At 43.4% G+C, this 21893-nt stretch overlaps 3 protein-coding genes across 13 annotated transcripts in view; 2 read left to right on the top strand and 1 right to left on the bottom strand.

The window, feature by feature from the left end:
• Positions 1-10177, bottom strand: part of ZBED4 (zinc finger BED-type containing 4) — a 25911-nt gene extending 15734 nt beyond the window's left edge. For 3 of the 6 annotated variants that reach the window (XM_066990265.1, XM_066990243.1, XM_066990275.1), the window contains exons 1-2: positions 9970-10171; positions 4236-4313 (exon numbers count right to left, since the gene is read on the bottom strand). The gene's annotated coding sequence lies outside the window, so the exon portion shown is untranslated. Of the gene's footprint in view, positions 1-4235; positions 4314-9263; positions 9614-9969 lie in introns of those variants that run through there. The other 3 variants (XM_066990237.1, XM_066990254.1, XM_013188390.3) reach the window with 3 other exon arrangements.
• Positions 7902-21559, top strand: LOC136789762 (collagen alpha-1(I) chain-like). Its single transcript, XM_066990572.1, has 6 exons — positions 7902-8015; positions 9056-9209; positions 9274-10537; positions 16078-16171; positions 20050-20310; positions 20513-21559. The coding sequence occupies exons 1-6, from the start codon at positions 7902-7904 to the stop codon at positions 21557-21559; spliced, it is 2934 nt and encodes a 977-aa protein (XP_066846673.1).
• BRD1 (bromodomain containing 1) overlaps positions 20921-21893 on the top strand; it is a 59449-nt gene continuing 58476 nt past the window's right edge. For 5 of the 6 annotated variants that reach the window (XM_066990215.1, XM_066990207.1, XM_066990199.1 and 2 more), the window contains exon 1: positions 20921-21058. The gene's annotated coding sequence lies outside the window, so the exon portion shown is untranslated. Of the gene's footprint in view, positions 21059-21548 lie in introns of those variants that run through there. The other variant, XM_013188358.3, reaches the window with a different exon arrangement.

The raw sequence follows: 21893 nt of genomic DNA, 5'->3' as shown, positions 1-21893 counted from the left end.
TACAATCTTTAACAGAACATATAACTACCCATTAATGCAACTTTCTGTACATATTAATGCCAGTTAGCTACACGTCCTCAGATAGTTTCACTTGTGCTATGGAGAGGTTTTCCATTATTTACTTACATCCTATTTGTATACATGTAATAAGACACAGTACTATGTTTTTAACATACAGGTGTATCCTAGAACTGTTAGCTTCTGTGTATCAAGGCAGGTTAGTAAGAGGACACAATTCACAGTCCCTGAAAAGACAGAAAATATTTTCAAACAGTAGTTTACATACTTCATAAGGATTTTTACAGCCATGTTTAATCATTCTTTTGTCACAAAATTTTATTTCAAATCAAGTTACCCTAAATTGCAAATGCTTCTCTGAAGAAACATTTCTTCTCTGTAAAAACCTTCTTCTTCCTCAAATGACGATTTGAAGAAATACATCTAGTTTTTACTTGATGCAAAGAAAAACCCATCTACTTTACTAAGTATAACAGAAAATAACAATCACAATACCATCCAAGATAATTTTACAAGATGAGTTTAGAAGTACTGTTTTGCCAGTGAGCACAAGAACAGGAATAAGTCCCATAGCACATGCGGACATAGTTGACCATACCCATGATTGGGGTGAACTTTTTAAAGCTACTTTTAAGTATTTTTTGTCATTCAGTGTTTCTAAGGAAACTGTATGAACACCATTAGGAACTGACATATCCATCTGATATCCTGGTTTAAAAACCCAATAACTTCAACTCTGACCCTCTTAGAGCAGGCATTCCAATTCATAACATGGGGGAGAAGGAGAGAGAAGTGTGCAGAGGCCTCCCGTTCGCTTGCCAACCAGCCTGTGCCTAGCCTCCGCAACAAAGCATCTTTTCCTCCTCAGCCTCTTTGCAGTTCTCTTTGCCTTCTTCCAGACAAGGTGATCCTTTGCTGCAAAGATGCAGCTGACACAAGCAAACCAGCCAGGAAAGCCGGCATTGTTTCCACTAGCACCACATTGAGCACTAGCAGGAAGTCCAAAAAGTCACTCCTGTCCCTGGCAAACAAATAGCTTAGTCTTCTTCCCCCAAAAGAAATGGTTTATAGGAGAGCTATACTGCTGCCGTAGACTCAGATTTTAATTTGAGCAAACAGGATTTTGCTCAGGGAGCTAATGAGAAATACAATTATGAAAAGAATACAATTTTAATTAAAAATAAAGCTTTTTGTAGAACTTACCCTAACAAATGCAAAGCTTTAATTTCTGTAATGCAACCTGTAATTTAAATAAGTTTTACAGAATACAGATACGTGAGTGTTTTTTTCAGAGCACAATCTAAGACATTTTTAGTACAGGAGCAGGTAAAGAAAAACAGCCCCTGCTGTTTCCATTTGCTTAATTTCTACCATTACACAAAAGCCAAAATAATCATTTCAATAAACCCAATGTTTTGTAAGATATGCAAAAGGGAAATTAATAAAAACATTTAGAGAAAGGGGAAGGATGGGGAAGCTCCTTGTTCTTTATGAGCATCACTGTGTTTCCTGCCATAAACAGATTACAGTCTCCCCACAGCACACGAAATCACAGAGGACAACTCCACGTTACTAGGAAGGGAAGAGAAGAAAGCATCCTCAATTCCTCCGATTTCCCAGCACCAAATGCAAACATACTGCCAATAGCATGGTTTGCCCATTGCTCGGCTCTCTGAAAGTTGGCCTACGCTTCATTCAAGTGGCTACTGATGCAAGTCACAATAAACGAAAACCTTCCATGTAATGAGAATTACCCCATTGCCTTCTGTTTTCTCTTTCTGCCTGTGGATATCCTCCAACAGTGTTATCAGCATATCATGTTCCCACCTCTAATGCAGAAGAAAAAAGGAGAATAAGAGCAGTAAGAAGAAAATACAATATGATTGCCATCACCTATTTCAGCATGTCTTTGCAGTCAATAATTAAATTTCTTAAATAAGAAAGGCTGCCAGAAGCTAGGAGCCAAACGTTTGGCGGGAGCTCTAAATAGGCAGCATATTCAGAACTGCCCTTTTCCTCTCCACCTTCTCATGACACATCAAGGGATCTATGACATCCCTTTAATCAGGAACTAGATCTTCTTCAATGATCTAAACTGCACATAAAAGCTACTGCACTGAATATGTGCTCAAAGGCTATAATTCTTATACTGCATGTTAAAGGATGCAGAAGACCTGTAATATTTCCAACCTACTGAAACAAAATTTTAACATCTGGACAGATTAATACTTCCATCTTTGTTCTCAGGAAACTCTTCAGCTCTGTGTAAGTACCCATCCTTCTAAGAGTGCCTAATGAATCACTAATGAAGAAAACATCATCAACAAAAAAAAACACTTGCGAAGTGCTAGCTCTCCAGGCCATGCTACTCAGCTCCAGGAACTAGTATGCAATAACTAATTCGTTCACAATATGCTGTATGGGGCAATCTGCAGCGGTAAATCACATCAGATATCACATATTGATATGCTGAAATGCAAAGGAAAAGCAAAGTCAGCCTATGACTACCATGCCAGGAAGCAGAAATCTTTTTATGTGCAAGCTAATTTGGTAGAGCAGAAAAGCAATCCCCAGCAAATAGTAGTAAGAGACCGCTTAACACATTATATATTTGATATATTTTATGATCCCCAAAATAATCATGCAAAAGTGACTGCCTTCTATTAACACTTAACAAAATAAAGAAAAACAAACAAAGACTTTGTTGCAAGAAACTCAGACTATGCTGTATGAATGCTCTTTTAGGCCGACTAAAACTACCTACACTCTATTCCACAGTGTTCACAATATGAACTTCAAAGAACTACACAAATATGACAATATGTAGGTAATAGAATGTATATGCTTTTCTATTGGAGCTCATATTGGCATTTAACTTCTTTAAGAGTAACTACTTACAGATTTTATTATCTACCAGAACAATGCAGCTTACTTCAACTGGATTATAGTTCAAAAAATAGTGCTTGAAGATGCTAAGACAAGATACCAATTTTCAGTTGACAAGTAGTACTGAAGGGGATATTCTCATTGGAGGCTTTTAACCTTGAGGGCCACATTAGAAAGACACTTTAGGTAGAACTATAAAAAGCTACAGTGCTTGACATCATATAATGAAACAGTGCAAAGCATAAAATGACCCTTCGATGAGCGTATCGGGATTCATCGTCAAATACGTGAGTGAACTTTTGGATATTCTGGCAAAAGCAACATAGCCCCTTTTATCAGATTGCTTTACAGTGGTCAAAAACTGACTCGAGAGGGTGCTGCAAATGGTGACTACACTTTCCTGTTATTTGGCTGTGCTATTGGCTTGGAAAGCACTAATAATTAATTTTTGCTTATACTTCAACAATGAAAGATCCACAAGCAGACTTAGTATGTAACAAAATTCCCCACATCTTCCGTATGTGTCACCTAGGAAAACTTTCCTTCAAGAAATGAATGTGAATCATACTTTTATTTTTCTTTTCCTATGGAAGCCAGAGTCTTGGATGACCCCACCAAGACTTTGTAGCTCAGTGTTCTACCTGTCTTAAACCTTTTGTCGACCTGTTGCTAACAGGCATGTTAGCCAATGATACAGACAGCTTAAAAGTTAAAAAAAAAGTTCAAATCAAGGGAAGAGCATTATCTGAAACACTATACAACACTTATTGTTAGGCTACATATAAACATTAATATAAACGATTTTTTCATGCATGAAAATAATCTTACGCTTCCAAAAATCTTTACTCACAGCTCAAACTGAATATATAAAGAAAAAAACGTTTGTAACAAAAACCGTAAAGAAAATACCAAAGTTTATTCTATCTATGAAGATACAAAAACATGAACAAAGCAAGTATAACTGGGGTACAGGATGGATGTAGGGCATACAAGTTACTTCCCCCTTTTTTAAGTGGTAGTCTAGAGGGTAAGGATGTATATATAATCAGCTGTTACCACAGAGTAAAAGGTGCACCATAAATCATAAGCTGGTTACTATTATTGTAACACTGTAAAGATAGCCAGGCTTCTAAACTTATTTTTTCAATCTCAGATACTCACACAAGCTGCCTGCTAAATTACTAAATTCCATACAAGCTAATTTCTATATATGATTATTCATACGCTTCATCCATGGGCTTACTCTAAATTAATACTAATAACAACGATCACGCAAGACCCTAAACAAACAAACTGTCAATTAGTTCACTGAGGAAAAAAAAACAACTTACACATCTGTTCCACTGCATGCAGGAGGATTCATTTCAAGTTAAATAGTTGTTACTCAAACTTAAAGATGATGATTGTATCTAAGGGAAAGAAGAAGGTAATTCTTTTTAATAGAATTTTTTAGTCACGTTAACTGTCACAGTGGCAAGTCACAGGATGTTTCAAGTTTAGGTCATAGCTCCAGGAGCTACACTTATACGAATAGCTCTCCCCTTTTTTCAAGATCCCTAGTCTTCATAATTGTCAAGAAAAGTTAAACATTTTCAACTCTAGAGCACCAAAGCAAAAAATAATGACGACATTAAAAGTCATTTATTGTACACGTCTTGGTGTTGAACCATAGATTTTTTTATTTTTATTTTTTGGCTTAGAGGTGACTGTATGGCATTTCACTCTCTGGAATGAAAGAAACCAAGACAATATACTCACTTCACACTGAAGTGGTCAGAGCTACACTACATTTCAAGGTAGCTTGTAGGCACCTGTTAATGCACTACGGGATTCATCTGGCAGCTCATTATGCCTTCCTTTTGTGAGCTAAACACGCTGCTTACACACTGCACCCAGCATGTGTATTAACCAACATGCAATAACATGGGGTGAGCACAAGATTATCATTCCCCGTGTATAAGAAAGGAATGACTAAAAGTGGAGCACATTAAGTCAGATATTTTGGCTTAGAACCAAAACCCGCCAAAACAGTCCAACACAGGACACATTTTTTAAGTTTTGCTTCTTTAGCCCCACTGACTACACAGACCTGAGCATCTTTGTGCCAGAGTACCCCCCTGGCTGTTTCACTGCCCCAGTGCATTAAAAAACACCAGGACATCTTTTTGCTATATTTGAAAATCCAGTACGGCAACTTCTGCTCAAAATCTGAACACAAAAAAAAAAAAAAAAAGCTGGATTCTGCAGTTTAATGGCCATGAAGATGCTTTGTCCTTTTCTTCTAAGGATGATATGGACCAAGCATCAACAGGGTTTAAGCCAGCAAAGCACTTTTCCCAACAGTCAATGCTTCCTGCACATGTTCAGATCGTTAGGCAGAAACACATGCCTACAGATTTATATTTCTTGGTAAGCAGAAGACCTCTCAGAGGAAGGAAAGTCCTGATTGCTTGCTTACTGTGCATTAGCAGATGAATTACACGTAACCTCTTTTACTGACATTTTCCATTTAAAAATACCTCCATACTCCCTATTAAGCAAGTGAAAACATCTCCAGAGCTCTGTGGCCAGCTAATTTGACTGTTAAGAAGAGACACTTCAGCTGTCCCTTCTACAGCAAACATTTAAATACTGTACACGAGGTGGAAAGTGTCAGCCAAGGTGACCAGGACCCACCCCATTCCCAAGGCTCATCAGACAGGGTTAGGGAACTCTCCAGAGATGTGGATTCAGCTCCTCAGGGCAAAGAAGGGAAGCTAACCTGGCTCTCCCACATTCCTCGCAAGTGCCACTGCCATCATGCTACAGGCAAGAAAGGGTACAAATAACGTGTCTTTATCCTTCCTCATATCTTTAAAAAAAACAAAAAACAAACACCCCCTTCCCCTCTCATTCTTTCATTTGTTAAAGATGCCTGTAATACAGTTTCAAGCTGGGTCAAACATTTCATTAAATTCAAATTAATATTTGGGTTCTCTTCATTGTTTCTTCTAGCAAAAAGAATAACAAAGAAAAAGTCATTGTAGCTGGATCTGATCTTTTCTGTGCACAGAACACAAATTTAGAAAACCGCACACAGAACCACAGCAACAGGTAGACAGCATAATTATTGAAATGTTAATGAAATGAAGACAGTTGAGGCAAAACCAGCACAAATTCTTTGATCACTGTCATACAAAACAATTACTAGTATATTATTAACTTCAAATACCTTTTTCCATACATTTTGTATAGAATTGCAAAGAAGTATTTCTAGAATATATCACATGGGCCAAAACATGCCTGTTTTCAGCCATAAACTTCAGGCTATTGACTACTGAAATCCAGAACTGGCTTTTGTATTAGATGTACAGAAAATCAGAGCACTTGCAGCTTCAATGACTCCACCACACCGAAGGAAAAATACACCTGTATGGCAGGTATGTTATATATATAGTGACTGCAAACTACCAGGCATGACTTGAAAAAATGAAATATTCAACAAGCTTTCAGAAAGCCATAAAAATGAAGTAGCAAACCCCTAAACCTTCAACGAATGATTGTTTGTTGCTTTGTCATTACAAAGCAAAGTGGGAGGGGAAAGAGGACAGAGACAGTAGGCAAGTGTGCAGTAGTGGCTAAAGAGCACACAGCTTCCAAGTTTAAATAAAGATAATGGTAATACTTCTTATGTCAACATCCACTGAAAATTAGTATTACACAGGTTACAGGAAAGACTGATGCTGCACTCTCTAACACGTTGTTCAATATCAAAAATTCACAATTTGTTCTGAATGATTACATTTGAACAGAAATGAGGACCTTAAAAAACAGGGTCCTTTCCTGCTTTTATTTTAACAGACCATCACATTATGCTCTGCCTCATCACAAAAGAAACAAAACTCTGTTACCGTGTTTAAACTATTTATCACTACATAATTTAGGATAGCAGTTTCTACACTTTGGGAAAAAAATTATAAAAGTTTTAATTGTTCTTCATCCTTCTTCTGTGTGCTTAAGATTCCATATTTCACTTAAAAGGTACCTTTAGGCCACAGAAACTACAGCATTTTTTCAGCAACTGGATGAAATTAAACAATCTCACAGTTGAGAAATGCTGACGGAAATTGATGATGCCAGTAGCAAACACAAAATAAGCAGCCGAAGCTCTACAGAAAACAATGTCCTTTTGCCACATGCAAGAGGACACCTTTCTGTGAAGCCTATTTGGAAAGCGTGCACCAGAACAGCAAACATCATTCAAATCAAATTTGTTTCTGATGATACTAATAAAAATACTTAAACTCTCCTCATTTAAGAGAAAGTCAAATAATGATGAATTAAACACTATGGCCTACGCTGCGAAATCCACAACTAAACTGTCTATAACAGTGCTTCCTACCTAAAAGTAAGTTAATATACATGTATAATCGTATTTATTTGCATAAAGCAGATTTTAATTGTACATTACAATGGCAAGCCCATAACACGATATGCTCCTTTCGAAGATGAGAACTCCTGCAAATGAAAGGCAAGCCTCAAAAGACAGGATTTACAAAATGTTCCCTTATAGAGACTCTATGGTGAACAGTGGTAAAATGTAGCTAAGTGTTCAGAGATATGGCCCAAAACATTTGCATTCCTTAATTTAAAATTTCTCAGAGCCACAAACAAATCTCAACGCAATTACTACAGTTAGGGTTGTAGAAAATTTGAATCAAACAACTTCCACGAAAAAGGGAAGGGGTAAAAAGATACAGCAGGCTCAAAGGCCACATAAAATAGCAACTATTCCTTACGGCCCAAGAGTTTGCCAGGACTTCCTCCGGCAATATCTAGTTCTTAAGAATTGATGGATAGAATGATATAATTCGTTCTGCATTACGTATAAGACGTTAAGACATAGAAATATTAAATAAACATCTGTGGAATTCAGCTGCCCTCTTACATTCCCAAATTATAAGTTTTAGTGATGTACTGTGCATACTAAAGTAGCTCCCCCCCTTCCCTAACCAGCCATGACCCCACGATACCGGCTGTTCTGCAAACACAATTCTCGCTCAGGATATTTGCAGTCTATGTTTAAGGTGTGCCAGAACAACCAAACAGAAACAGAGGCCATAGCACGCCAGGTACCAGTAGCACAGCGCTACTCTTAAGCTGATCACCTTCTAGCCTTCCACCACTGCAGGCTTGGACTTTCACCTTACCATTGGGGATGCTGCATCCACAAGAATTTTGCTTGACACAGAGTACCAGTAAATGATGACAGGTGTTAGAAAGTACAAATGTTTAGGAAACACTTTCCTCTGAGATGCTTAGTTGAGTTATTTCATTTCACATATTCTCAATCAATTCTTAATCCAGAGAACTTCTACAGCATGAATTCCTCAACATCTGTTAAAGTAGGAAGACACCAGCAACACTGTAAATCCCAAAGGACAGAGATATCCGAAGATAGAGGAACTTGCAGCTCCTTGACTGTTGGTCCCGTCTGTAGCAGATAGCACTCACATTTCTAAGAGTCCACAAAAGGATTCCTCCTGCTTTTAACAGACAATAAAGTGACAGAAGATTTCTTTCCTCCCCCAAACCAAACTCCATAGTAAATAATAACTAGAAAGCCCCTGCCCAGCATTTGCATAGGACTTTTAAAAGCAAGTTGGTATCTTGGGGATGCTTGATAAAGTCTTCCAGGCTTCACTACCCCCAGCACACACTCCACAAATGTCCCCCCCCAAAGGGTGCCTGTGTTTGAAGGGAAATGGTGCATTCCTGAAGGTAACCTTCAGAAGGAAACAACTATGTTCCCTCTCTTTAAAAGCAAAACATGCACACACACCATGGGCCATGCGGAAGACAGCACGCAAGGAAAGCCTGAGGAGTATGTTTATGTTACAGGGGCTTGAAAGACTTTCTCTGCTTGGCTTACAGTTGCAGCATGACAGCTCATGCTGAATTCCTGAAACCTCTCAAAGATACACCCCAGAAACAGCACACAGCCGCTTCTAACACAGAAGCGCCAGGGAGAAGAAAGGGGGAGAGCAGACCTTCTACACTGCAAAGCCAAATGCTTAAACTTCACGATAATACACGGAATCGTTATTAAAGCAAAACAGGCCTTTGACTGTTTTAACTTCTCTGGGATTAATAAGTGTTTTTACGCTTTTAGCAGACCGCATGTGCAGCAGACAGCTCCAGCGCGCACGGCACCCTCCAGCACCCGGTGAGCACCGTAACACAACGGGCGCCTGCTGTCAGCAGCTGTCTCGGTGCAGCCCTAGGAGTTACAGAAGACATTTTTAAACAAAACCACGGCCCCCAAAGTAAAAAAAAGCGGGGAGCAGAGCAGTTCAGCCCTGCAGCCTCTCCACACACACCTCCCCTGAGCCAACACCGGCTCTGCCGAGGAAGGACGGGGTTGCAAACTTCACAGGAAGAGATGCGCTGTTTACACCGCCGCCGAAGCCAGCGGCGGACGCCTCCCCGGTCCCGGGGGGGGGACATCTCCTGGGACTGCCCGGCCTTCTCGGCCCCGGGGCCCCGCGGGCGAAGCCCTGGCGGAGGAGCCCTCCTGCAGCCCACACGCCCTCCGGGATGGGGACGGCGGCGGCGGCCACATGGCGGGGCCCCGGCCCGGTGCGAGCGGGGACCGAGCCCCACCGGGTGCCGCCGGCCCAGTCCGGCCCGGCCCAGCCCGCACACAAAGCCGGCCGCCTCCGGCCCCCCCCAGCCGCCGAGCCCCCGGGGAGCGGCGACCCCCGGCGCAGCCCCCGCCCGGCGGAGCCCCCTCCCAGGGCCTCGCAGACAATGGAGCCCGCACCGCGGGCCTAGTCCCCGGCTTCCTGCGCCGCCCCGCCGCCGCCACACGCCCCCTGCCCGGCCTGGCGGCGCTGTCCCGCGGGCGCTCCCGGCCGGGACGGGGTGGGGGGGCACCGGCACCGCCGCCGCCGCCGGGCCCGGGGCGCGGAGCTACGGCGCGCAGGCACCGGCACCGGGCGGCGGAGGGGAGCGGGGCGGGGAGAGCCGGCCCGCCCCGGCCGGCCCAGCCCGGCCCCCTCCCGGTGCCGGAACGGGGCCACTCACCTCCCCGGGCGGCCGCCGCAGGGGAAGCCGGAGGTCGCCGCTGCCGCCGCCGCCCGGCCGGGCCCGAAGGGGTTAAAAGGAAGGGCCGGGCGGGCCCGTCCCATTCATTAGCCGGGCGCTTTGTCTCCAGCCGCCGCCGCCGCCGCCGCGGCGCTCAGCAGCCTGCCCCGGCTCGGCCGCCACAGGGCGCGCTGCGCAGGCGCCGGGCTCCGAGGGGCGGCACCGCGGCCGCCGCCGCCGCCCGCCCGCCCGCCGAGCGGCGGCACGCACGACGCACAACATGTCACCGCGCCGCAAAATGGCCGCCCCCGCGCGGGTGGCGGCGGTGGCGGGGCGGCTGCGAAGGCGGCGGGGACGGGGCCGCGGCCGTGTCTGCTGCCTGCGCCTGGCGGGGGGTTTGGATCGGAGCTCCTGTGTGGCCACCGCAGGGAGAGGCGTTCAGGATCGATGGTGCCTGTGGTGTCGGTTCCTGCTGGCTTGGGATCCTAGCGCTCTCCTGGATGAAGCTTCTGCGGTTCTGGTGTCTGGTTGTTGCTGGCTTGCTGCCTTCCGTGGCTGGGAAGGATCGGTGAAGGTCCCCAGGTGGACCGAGTGACCCACGCTTTTTGTTCGGGGCAGGGGGCAAAGTGGGGTGGGTGCTGGTTTTTAATGTGTGGAGAGCAGAGTGAAGGCATGGTCTGGTGAGGCTTTCGCATTTGTTGTCAGATTCCTGGTGGCAGTCATAGGCATCTGTTACTTTGACTTCAGCGTCATCCATCACGACAACTCGCATCTTACCTTTGGCAGGAGAAAAGCAGTAGCACCACTGATGGTAAAATCCTTTTTTGTTGTTGTTGTTCTGTTTTTTAAAGCAATGCTATGTTTTAAATTGAGACAGTGTTTAGAGAGAGAAATTTATTTTCTTCATCATATTTAAGCAAGTATCTCTTTCTTGATCTGAACTATCTTCATCAGTTAACTGATTTATTTTTTTTTTAAATGAACAAATTGAGGCAATAATGTCTTAGTGGATATATGTCTGCATATGGGGGGGAACAGCTGATCTTTTTTCAATTTGAAATAGTGGAGCTTTTGATCATTTTTCTTCACTCTTTGTATGTCTTTTGTAGTATTTGCGCAGCCTTCTAAGTGGGTGTTGCTGGTCAGCATAAAGTAAATGATCTGTTATAGTTAGTGCTTCCTTGGGAAATCTTTTGCAAAGTTCATACGCTACTCAGACTTGAAATAAAGTAGGTATTAGAGTGCGTGCTGACAGTCCTTCTTCATTCCATAGTATAACTTTTTAACTTATGTTTTTGCAGTTGAGCTGCTACTATAGAAAATTGAGGCCAAGTAACTTTGAGGCCAAAGTAATTTGAGACAAAGTTACTCTAGCTTGCCCAGTTTCCACTGTTATAAGAATGCATTTATATGGATACAGCTGCCTAAAAACAGAGTTTGGTCTTGGCCAGGTCTGTCAGACTCTGTAACAGACATGTGGGGGCTTAGCTAAGAAGGCTCTATCACCAGTCTCTTGACTAGCAATCATGGTGATTATTTAACATGCAATAATAACAAATGGAAATATATCATCTCAAAAAGCATCTCTTAGAGAACTATAAAATTGTAACAACATGTTGAACATTACTTGGAATTATAGTTACTCTCACCGCACAATGGAAGGCATAACAACATAAGAATATGTGACAACTTCTTTTTTGTAATAGTTATCACTTTCAAGAGTTTTCAATTTGTAGTTGAAAATTGTACAGTAAAATTAAAAAGAATGAAAATTCATTTTGTACTTTCCCACTGCACATTCCTTATTCTGTACACATTTTTCTGAATGTCTTCATTTTTTTCATACATCCTATTATGAAAACTTCAGTAACAGTTAAAGAAATTATCGACTTTCATTAAATCATCTTCTCAGTTACCCAATCAATATATAGATGTATATCACCCATTGAGTGTGATATAGCTCTAACTTCTTTCTGTTCTATGAAATTCACCAGAAACTTAAGAAAGTTAGTCTCAAAAATCTGAGCAAAATGGGTCAGAAAGACTTCTCTCAAACAATCAGTTAAAATGAAGAATAAAACAAAGAGGTGGGGGTGATCTGATAACGTGACTGCAAAGAGGAAAGAAAGTAACTAATACCTAGGGAAGGCTCCAGGCTGCCAGCTTGTGGTGGATGTCACGGTTTTGGGTGTAGTGATAGTCTAAAGATATAGATTGTGCATAAAGCATGCAATCCAAGGTGTAAGTATGTGAAAGAACATAAAGCTTTGGAAAGGTGGATATTAGGAAATCTTATGCAAGGCATCTTGACAGTAAGTAACCAAAAATTTTCTTAATCTTTTTTTTAAAAAGATACTCAAAGAGTATCTTTTTTCCCCCCCATTTATATATTTTTGTGAACTTGTTGTCTGATTCAGGTGTAGTGAATAAACACCTTTATTTGTATTTTTAACTTAACTTTTAACTTAACCTGACATGAATTAAAAGTGATCTGATACTAAATGAATGTCAAAAATTCATTTATCAGTCCTTGGAGCAAACTGCAAATTACCTAGCTCACTGTTGTGTTTTGTGGAGTATCAGAAGGCTAAGAGAGCATGGTCCCAAAGAAACTGTTCAGATTCTCTGGAGAACAGGTGTTATGGGCTCAGAGAAGAAGGAAATACCACTGCACTAACCGTAAGTAAATAGCGCTCTGTCATTCTCAATACAAGGGCAGGCTATAATAAAAGCCTAAAATCAGCAGGCAACTAGATGAAAACATGGTGTCCATTCCTACTGTGACAGACAGAACATATATATTCCTTAAATGTATCTGTTTCTCTGTCAATATGCTGTTATAAGTTACGAGAAGATTGCAGAGGTTCAGTTGCTGCAGATAGAGCTTTGCGTTCTGTGGTCTCAAAGTCTCTCCAGCCACTAAGCTTTTCATCTTAATTTGAATTTATTGTTCTTCTTATCTATTTAATTTTTTTTTCTTGGTAGTAATGGTAACAGTGATGGTGCAATGATAAGTTAATGTAGTTCTGTCTTCCTGAATGTGTATGCTACTGGAGATAGTTAATGTTATAATGGCATATTGGTAATACCAGTGGTGGGAGCAATAACCATTTTGCTGCTATTACTTGGTTTTAGTAGAATTTATTACCAAACCTCTTCTTACTCAGTAACAGAAATAAACTTACCACTCAAACCTTTAGCTTCACTTTGAACGCCTTGTGTATCGGTGGTGCATTTTCCATATGAAATCATTAAGACAAAAACTGTCTTAAATAATACTTCTTAAATCAAGCATAAAGAATCGGTGCCTCTTGTATGCACTGAGATAACGTATTTAATAAAATGATTTGTTTTTCCTGTATAGGCTCCAGCCTCTTCCAGGACCCCATGTAGACAGTGCCAACTTAAAATCAAAACCTTAAAATAAAGGTCAGAAGTACTAAATTTGGATGTCCAATTTAGTATCACAAGGGTATGGTTTCTAAGAACACTTAACATAGGAGAGTATTTATATATTTAGCATACATACCCCATTAACTTCAGCAGGCACTTGGCTCTGCTCATCATATCCAAGGTGTAAAGCTGGATGCTCAGAAAAGAAAGAATGAACAATTATGCAGTGGTTGTGAGCAAGTTTAAACAGTATTCTCTGCCAAAGCCATGATGCCTTTGTGCTTTTATATTAATTACTTCATTTGTCACAAACAACTGGCTAATCTCTTTTCATTGTCCTGGATTTATAGCACATCAGGAGTGTACATTGGTAATTTTGGTGTGGAGTTGTGCATATGACAGGAAGTTCAGAGGATTTATTCATATTTAACCTTTGTGTGGAATGAGGACAATGCTGGAATATGTCTATGAGGAGTGATCAAGTTGAAGATTCTACTTTTTTAAGATTCGTTTTGGTCTACAAGGCCATATTATATATTAGAACTGATTTATATAAATGTAATTTTGGAAGATCTCTATCATCCAGCACCAGGCACTAGCCAAGATAGCCGGGTCTGAGATAAGGCAAAGAAAATCTACACAGGGCTCATTTTGCTTGCTTGTTATCTGATACATATAAGTAGGGTTTCTGTGTTCAGAAATTCAGGACTCAGAAAGTCCTTTCTCTGGACTCTTTCTGAAGCTATGAGCTATATCTAGTTTTCCTGTTTGTTAATTTTTTGGTGGATGTCATGTATTCATAATCTTGCTCCTGATTTATTTTTTCACTTTTCCTCCACAAGGTGATGTCACCTTGCTTTGTTGTCTTTCCTCATGTAAATGGGGAGACAAGGTTTTAATTCTAAATGAGCCCATCTATTCTGGGGTTACTTCTACAGTAAATGAGTGGGGATTCCAACAGTAAGGCTTCCTCGGCTACATACCATCTTAATCATCTGCAGACCAGGTCTGTCCTCGAGAATGAATGAAGAAGAGGTAGTAAAGTAATTAAGGCTGGATTTGTTTCATCGCTGATTGAATTTTAATTTAATTATACCAGAGCTGAAGTATTAGCTCGGTGTAAACACTGGATTCTTTCTCGGAGATGCACCTTTGTGAGTGGCCTAACTAGGAAAAACACTTCACTCCAAATTTGCATTTTATTAGATATTAGAATTTACAAGTTCTGATACTGACAGCAAGGAATTGGAAATTCCTTGGAAGACACCTAAGTGATTTAATACATAAAGTTCGTAAGTTATTAAACTTTATGGAAGCAGCGAGTAACATTTCTTTACTTGGATGAAGGCTGTTTCCAGTGTACAGGAAGGGATCAGGGATCAAGAAAAGGTTATCAGAGAAAATAAAAATGTGTTTCTAGTAATATTGTTTACATGCTGGCTTAAGCAGTTGCTTGAATTCAAGCTGAAAGAAAAATCTTCTGAAACCCAAACCTGATGAGGAGAATAACTACAGGAAGAAGTTAGAAACTACTGAAAATGATGTTTGATTTGAAAAATCCATTGTGTGACGAGTGTTTTTGTGGAGAGCAATCCCTCCCCTCCCACCCCCCCTTCATGGCTGCTTTTTGACACAAATTTTCAGTTCAAATAATTTAATTTGTTTCATTAACCTTCTATAAATAGTCTTCATCTGCTGAGTTCCTCAACACATCCTGGAAAAAAAAAAAGTCAAAATACAATGTAAATTGTTTAGCCACAGTGGCTGCAGTTCTTTGCTATGTAAGTACGATATATTTAGAACTTTTCACATAGCAATTATTGTTTTGCTCTTTGATTCCCACCCATTACCGCTGACATTTTGTCTTTGCCCATAGCTTGGCTCAGTTAGTTATTCTATGTGAATCGAGTCAGACATTCCCATTCTAAACATGCAGCTTCTTTTGTCAGCTTAAGCTAATGATGCTTAATAATTAGGAACGCTAAAGGGGCACTCAGACCCTGGGTTTACTTTCCTGCTGCCTTCCTTGCCCTGGCAATCATGTTTGTCTGATTGTGCAGTGAGGCAGTTCAGGGAACTAAACAGAAAATCAACAGGCTAAACAGTGAAGGGTTATTATGATGGCAATTACCATTTGGCAGGGATAGCTTCCCATAAAGGCCTTTGCAGGTGGAGCTACCATACAGAACATATTAAAGGTGCCAATCTGTAAGCACTAGGAATTGAATAATTAATGCCAAAGAGGCAATGACAGGAGAGAAGGGGAATAATACTTCCTTGTTTAAGGCTCTGTCTGCTCTTTTGTAAACAACAATATCATTAGATATGAGTCCAAATAACTGCTCAAATGGTATTTTTTTTTAATCAGCTTAAGAAGAAATACTAAGTCATATAGCTTTCTTTCTGACCTGCTTCTGAGCTCTTGAATCTTCTTACCTCATAACAATTCTGAAATTTCAGCAATGTGGTTCACATAAGTTCTATGGCTATATATCTTGAGTCACCAAGGATGCATTCATTGTATCCTCTTCATTGAGCATAGTGCCGTTTTGCTATTTAAAAGACCTACAGGTGAGTAGATGGGTAAGCTCTGTGCTCTTGGTGCAGCGTTTAAAAAAAAAATAGAAGTTAATTTGGAATTTTTTTTTTTTGTGGAGTGTAACACAGATATGCTTTAACATATATTCTAATACTTTTTTTTTTTCATATTTGCAGTGTCTCCGGGGGTGAGTTCAAGCCCCACCTTCCATTGTGCAAAGTTTGTGTGCACATTTCGCAAAGAGAGCCTTATAAATGTGAAATCCCAAAGGTATGTGACGTTAAAGGATTCAAAACAGTGGAAGAGTAAGGAAGGCAGGAAGTAGGTTTCCTTGTCAATTCTGCCTCTCAAAGAGATGTTTAACTACAAAGGCTATATAACTCTTCTTGCAACAGGTGAGTCCAAGCAGTAGTTCATACAAATGCTTAAATGGAAATGGGGTAAGGACCTTTGCATAGCAGCTGTACAGCCTAAAGACCATTCTGTCAAATGGTCTTTAAGTATTATCTATAGATAACATTCCACAGGACTGCTCAGCAGATGCAAGTCACAGAGGTATTTCTTAGCAAGCACAGTGATGTAGCTTGAGTTCTGGTGGAGCTCTGATGATAAAAGGGCTCTGCCTTTATCAGTACCATAGGAGGCATTGACAGAGACTGCAGTCTGTTTTAAAACGTGTTTCAGAGAAGGCTGTTCCTTTGGATCACCATGAATTCTTCTGGAGATCTAAAGGGTCTCCTTATCAATTTTATAAATAGAGATCCTCTTTCTTTCTGAGGATGAGAAAGATGGTGCATACAGAAAGTAAGAGTTAGTGAGGCCAAAAGAACCAAAATACTTTGATTCCGTAGCAGGTAGTGAACAGGGGTGAACACCTATATTATTTCATTTTAACTCAGCCTTTGTCACAATGTGGTCAAAATCTTCAGGACTGAATGAAATGAAAAAGGAAATGCATAATTCTTACTAACCAGAGAACAAAGAAGATATGCAGTAATCTTGTAGTGGTGAAAAGACTCAATGCTTTTCTTCTGTATTTGAAGCTAAAAGGTTCTGGAATTGTCATCTAGGACTTTGGACCATATATCTCCCTCAGTCTCATATGAGAATGTCGTTTTTCTGGCAAAGTATTGGTGTTATATAGGAGGTGGATCAGTGATATGTGGATTTGCCTTTAAATATAGCAGTTCCCAGAGATCTGCCAAAAGAGGTGCAGGGACACTACACCACCACACAGACTGAGAATAAACAGTTGTGTTTTTGTCAGCATGTTGCTGTAACATGTCTTGTGATAGGGTTGCAGCATCTTAATCACAGTGTATGCTGTCCAGGCTTCCGCAATGTTAGGGAACAACCTTTTTTTGAGAACAGCTGGCCTTGCACAGTCAGGCCCCCTGAGTAATTTGCCAGTGCCACAACGATGAGGTAAGTGAAATGGAAAAGCATCACCCTTGCAGGATGTGAGGAACCATAGTAACATATATTATCAGACAGTATTTTGGGGGAATATAATTATGTATTGAGTGTGAAGAAGCGAACCATATAGTGGGGAAGTGAGACTTAGGAAATTTTATAGGGACAGTTTGGTCTGAGGAATCACATAGTGGTGTTCCATGTCTTAGCAAAGTTAGGCAGAATTGTCATCATGCTGGGGTGAAGACCCATGTCCCAAATCTATCTGGAAACTGAAAGGTTCTTGTGACTTCTAAAGAATATGTGGAATGGGATCTGGCTCTTGCTTGTCCCTTTAGCAGCTGGCTGTTCAAAGAAGGAAAGGGATACAGAGTTCCATCCGAGGAAAATCAGTACCACTGCCAAAAATTAAGTGCAGCAGCAAGTCTGAGTTGATCTCTATTTGGAAAAAAAGGTGTTACTGTGCAGGTGATATACTTGAGCAATGTAGTAATGTCTCAAGGGTTGATTCTGAAAGGGAAAATGAGCAGATGGATAGCATTTGAGTTTGTTTACATGATTCTTTCCTCTTGAAATGTTTGTCTTAAGAATTTGATAACTACTGCAGGTGAAAGCTGGTAAGCAGAAGATATTCCATCTGTGAAAATCTTTCTTGGAGAGTGAGTCAGCAGTGGCAACTTGAACCAAAACCTGATGCTGCTAAGCAGGAGTGTGAAGATTGTGATGGAACGGGACCAAAACCCCCCACACATTGAGTTAGTGCCAAAAAAAAGGTGATGAGGGTCCTGTTGCCATCAAACCATCATGCAGAGGGCCAGTTATCTTTTTGCTTGAAATTGTATGGCATCCCATAAAAATTGTTTCCTCCTCTTCCAAAAATGGAAAGAATACTATTTTGAGGCACTAGATCTCACTTGTGAGATGGAGCAGGCAAGGAAACAAATCTTTGAGATTATAAAAGTGTGTGCTCAGGACTGGTCAAATACACCAGGCAATACCGTACATTGTTGCATTTTGAAAGAATGTGAGCTAACATTACAGATATTTAACATTGAGGATTGAAGATCCTGATCTAGTAGCCTGTCATAAGGTCAATGAGAGGAGGTTCAAAAGTGTAAGGCTCCTATTACTGGACTGTTTGTCAGGCCTGCTCTGATCTTTGTGCCATTGCTGTGAAACACTGTATCAAGGAATTACATGCATTCTGTGCCAGAGCCTGAGCAGTCTATAGTAAAAAATCATACCTTCTTCTGGGGTTAATTGCAAGGATCTAGAGCCCTGATGAACCCTGCCTGTATGTTAATAATTTGAAGTGGAGTTACTGTCTTTAGTATGGGCACCAGGAAATGAGTCTCAGCAGTTCTTTGAAACTCTGCAGAGAATCTGAGGAGCATGGAGACCTTTCTGCGTTACGCTAAAATAGATCAGAAGCCTCTCATTTCAAATCAGTTGGGAGATTAGATCCTGGCACTGTAACACGTTGTCATGATTGATTCAGGCTGTGCTATGAGTCCTTGGTCAACAGGTCGTGGGAATCAGTGATGCTGCCGCTGTCTTTATAATGAAATTATTTTGGAACTACCACTTCCTCTTTTTATCAGCGTGAAGTTTAAGACATTACACTTTATGGATGGGGTGTTTTTACCAAATGTGCCTTGTGCACAGGGCAGGCAGAGCTGGAAAATGAATCTCAACAAAGTCATGTAAGTAGAGCTTACCGGAGATTAAAGCATGAGTTCAAACTGCAAAAAGATGGTTTAAATGGTACAAATCCGTGTAAGGAACGCTACATTATTGAAGGGATGTGCAGCTATGGAGTCCTGCAATCCACCTGGCAGGAAAAAAAAATGGAAAAGTGCCAGACTTAGTTGTGCATCAGACACAGGAGAGTATGGACACCATCAAGCTCTGTGTGGAAAACTTGTCTCCAGTTATAAAGCACTTGTACAGCTGCAGGACAGATACATATGTGGATTATCAGTTAAAAGATGAAACAACATGGGTTTTATCATAAATGGGATTTTATTGTACTCATTATTAGCTTCTTGACAATATGTCATTTCTAGTCATTTTTACAACTCGAGTGTACGCTAGCATATATGATTTAGTACGCTGCTTCCTCTTTAGTATCTGTCACAAGCTGAATTCTATATTAATTTAAATCAAGGTGTTGTAAGGCTTCTGAGACTGATGGTATGACCATCTAAGTGCTATAAACAGAGTAATTCCTTATAAGCAGTACACAAATGACCAGATGACCTGTATAGTTAAAACTTTTTTTTTTTTAATTCAGAAATTGAAGTTACTGTGCCAATGTGATCCTACAGATCTGCTTCTACATTGAGTGCACTGCACAAGTGTTAGCTGTTTTAATAGCCTCTGCTTTGCTAGAGAACAGCCTGCTGGATGGTCCCTGATGGGGGGGGGGGGGGGAGGAATGAGTTGAAAAGTACTTACATTGCCTGTTGTACAAGATTTCCTTAGCTAAGTTACTTGAGCTCTCTGGACCTTAATTCGCTTTTTGCAAGTAAGTAATGACAGGTGTATCTATATCTGATTTCCTAGCCATCAGTTTATTGTTGGAGAAACTGCTGTTTGAGGCAAGCAAATGGTACTGCTATTAAAAAAAAAAAAAAAGTTGAAGTTGTTTTGAAGAAAGCTTTATTCGGTGAGGGGTTGTTGCAGATGGGCAAAAAGCACCACACCTACTCTTTGCTGTTTTTTACTGCACGCAGGACTCTTTCTGTGTGATAGGCAAAGACAAGTGTTTCCCTCAGACAGGGCTAGCTCAAAAGAAGTTTTTGAAGCATGTGGGTGCAGCTGTCCCACGGAAACATACAGTAAAATCCTCCAGATCTCGAACATGGCTGTCTAAAAATAATACTCCACAAAGGCTGTCCTTTGCGCGGGGAACTAGAAATAACCCGTTTTTGCTCGCTCAAAACGTAAAGGCCGATATCAGTTACTCAAAAGCAGAAGCACGACCCGGAGACGACGTAAGAGCGAACTTTCAAACAAATTTGTTAAGCTCGAGCTTGGACTTTGCCCGGAGAAATAATAAATCGCAGTTACGCGCAGTTCCGAGCTTTGGTTTTGTAATGAAGCAGCCCTTCTCTGTCCCGTCCCGTCCCGTGTCCCCCCCCCCCCCCACACACACTGTTCGCCGGGTTTAAATCCCCCCGCGCTGAGGCATTTCAGTGCCCCCTCGCCGGGCCGGGCCGGAGCCTTCCCGCCCTGTCCCCTGAGGCGCGGCCCGGCGCTGCCTCCGCCATCGAGGGGCGGGCGGGCAGCGGCGCGCAGGCTCCGCCCGGCGGCGGCGGCGGCGGCAGCAGCGGGTCTGGGCGGTGCCTGGCGCCCTCCCGTCCCTTCCCTCTCCCTCCTTCCCTCCCTCTCTCCCTCCTTCCCTCCCCCCCGTCGGCGCAGCGCTGTGGTGAAGCCGCATTGTTTGTGCCGAGGGGGGAGGGGAGCTGCTCAGCCCCGGGAGCCGAGCGCCGAAGCCCGCAGCCGGAGCGCGACCCGCGCCGCGCCTCACGAATGCGCCCGGACCGGCCGCAGCAGCAGCAGCAGCAGCAGCCCCGCAGCCAGCGCCGGGCCGCCGCCGCCGCCGCGGGCAGCGCCGCCCTCTCAGCGCCCGCCGCCGCCGCGGGAGCGGGCAGCAGCAGCAGCAGCGGCGGGAGCTCCGCCATTAGGGCGGCAGAGGCGGAGCGGGAGGTCTGTCAGCCGCGCCTCGGCGGCTCCCACAGCGTGAGTGAAGCCGGGGCAGGGCGGCGGCGGGGCCCGCCGACCGCCGGCCGTCGGGGTGGGTGGGCAGGGAGGGAAGGGAGGAAGGGAAGGGAAGGGCCGGGCCCGGCGGCGGCCGTGGAGGCTGCGCGGGGGGGAAGCGGAGCGCGGCGGTCTGGGGGAGGGCGCCGCTCGGGCTGTTTTGTCAGCCGCCATCTTAGTGGGCCGAGTATTTTCGCGGAGGGGAGGGAGGGAGGCGGCTGTTGGGAAGGGCCGGGAGGTGATGGGCCCGGGCAGGAACCATCCTCCCGGGGGCGGAGGGGGGGAGGCGGGGAGCAGGGTGGGGGGGGGAATGCCGGGGCCGGGCAGGAACCATCGGGCGCGGAGGGGGGCGTGCGCGCTGGAGGCTCCCTGGGCGTGGGCAGGAAGTGTCCGCGCAGGAGCCGCCGGGGGCGGGGCCTGGGGAAGGGGGCGGGGCCTCAGGGGTTGGGGGGCGAGATGGCGGCGGGGGCCGAGAGGCCTTGAGGGGGGGGCTGAAGGGGGGGGCGCGTTGCGGCAGCCCCGGCGGTCACCGCAGCGGCCTTGGCGAGGCCGAGCCGCCTCCCCCCGTCCTCCCCAGCCTGCCGCTGTCCTTCTCAGCCTCCCCGTGCCGCCCCCGAGGGGAAACGCTCCCGCTCCGCAGCCGAGGCCGTGGGTGGTGCCCCCCCCCGCGTGCGCGTCAGCACTGTTCGCTTGCCCTGCCTCGCTGTCTGGGGCTGAGCGGCGCCCCGGTGTCGTTTTGCTTCCGATGGCCCATTGGGAACGGCAGTCCCCAGTCCCCTGAGCGGGGCGTCCAGGGAGCTGGGCAGTTTGGGTGAAG

The sequence above is a fragment of the Anser cygnoides genome, chromosome 1, assembly GCF_040182565.1.
Source record: "Anser cygnoides isolate HZ-2024a breed goose chromosome 1, Taihu_goose_T2T_genome, whole genome shotgun sequence".
NCBI classification, from domain to species: domain Eukaryota; kingdom Metazoa; phylum Chordata; class Aves; order Anseriformes; family Anatidae; genus Anser; species Anser cygnoides.
This window is presented reverse-complemented; position numbering and strand designations above follow the sequence as displayed.

Coding starts and splice junctions, on each gene's coding strand:
- LOC136789762 (XM_066990572.1), top strand. CDS start 7,902: ATGACCCCACGATACCGGCTGTTCTGCAAACACAATTCTCGCTCAGGA. Junction 8,016..9,055: donor CAGAGGCCATAGCACGCCAG/GTACCAGTAGCA, acceptor TTACGCTTTTAG/CAGACCGCATGTGCAGCAGA. Junction 10,538..16,077: donor TCCGTGGCTGGGAAGGATCG/GTGAAGGTCCCC, acceptor TCATATTTGCAG/TGTCTCCGGGGGTGAGTTCA.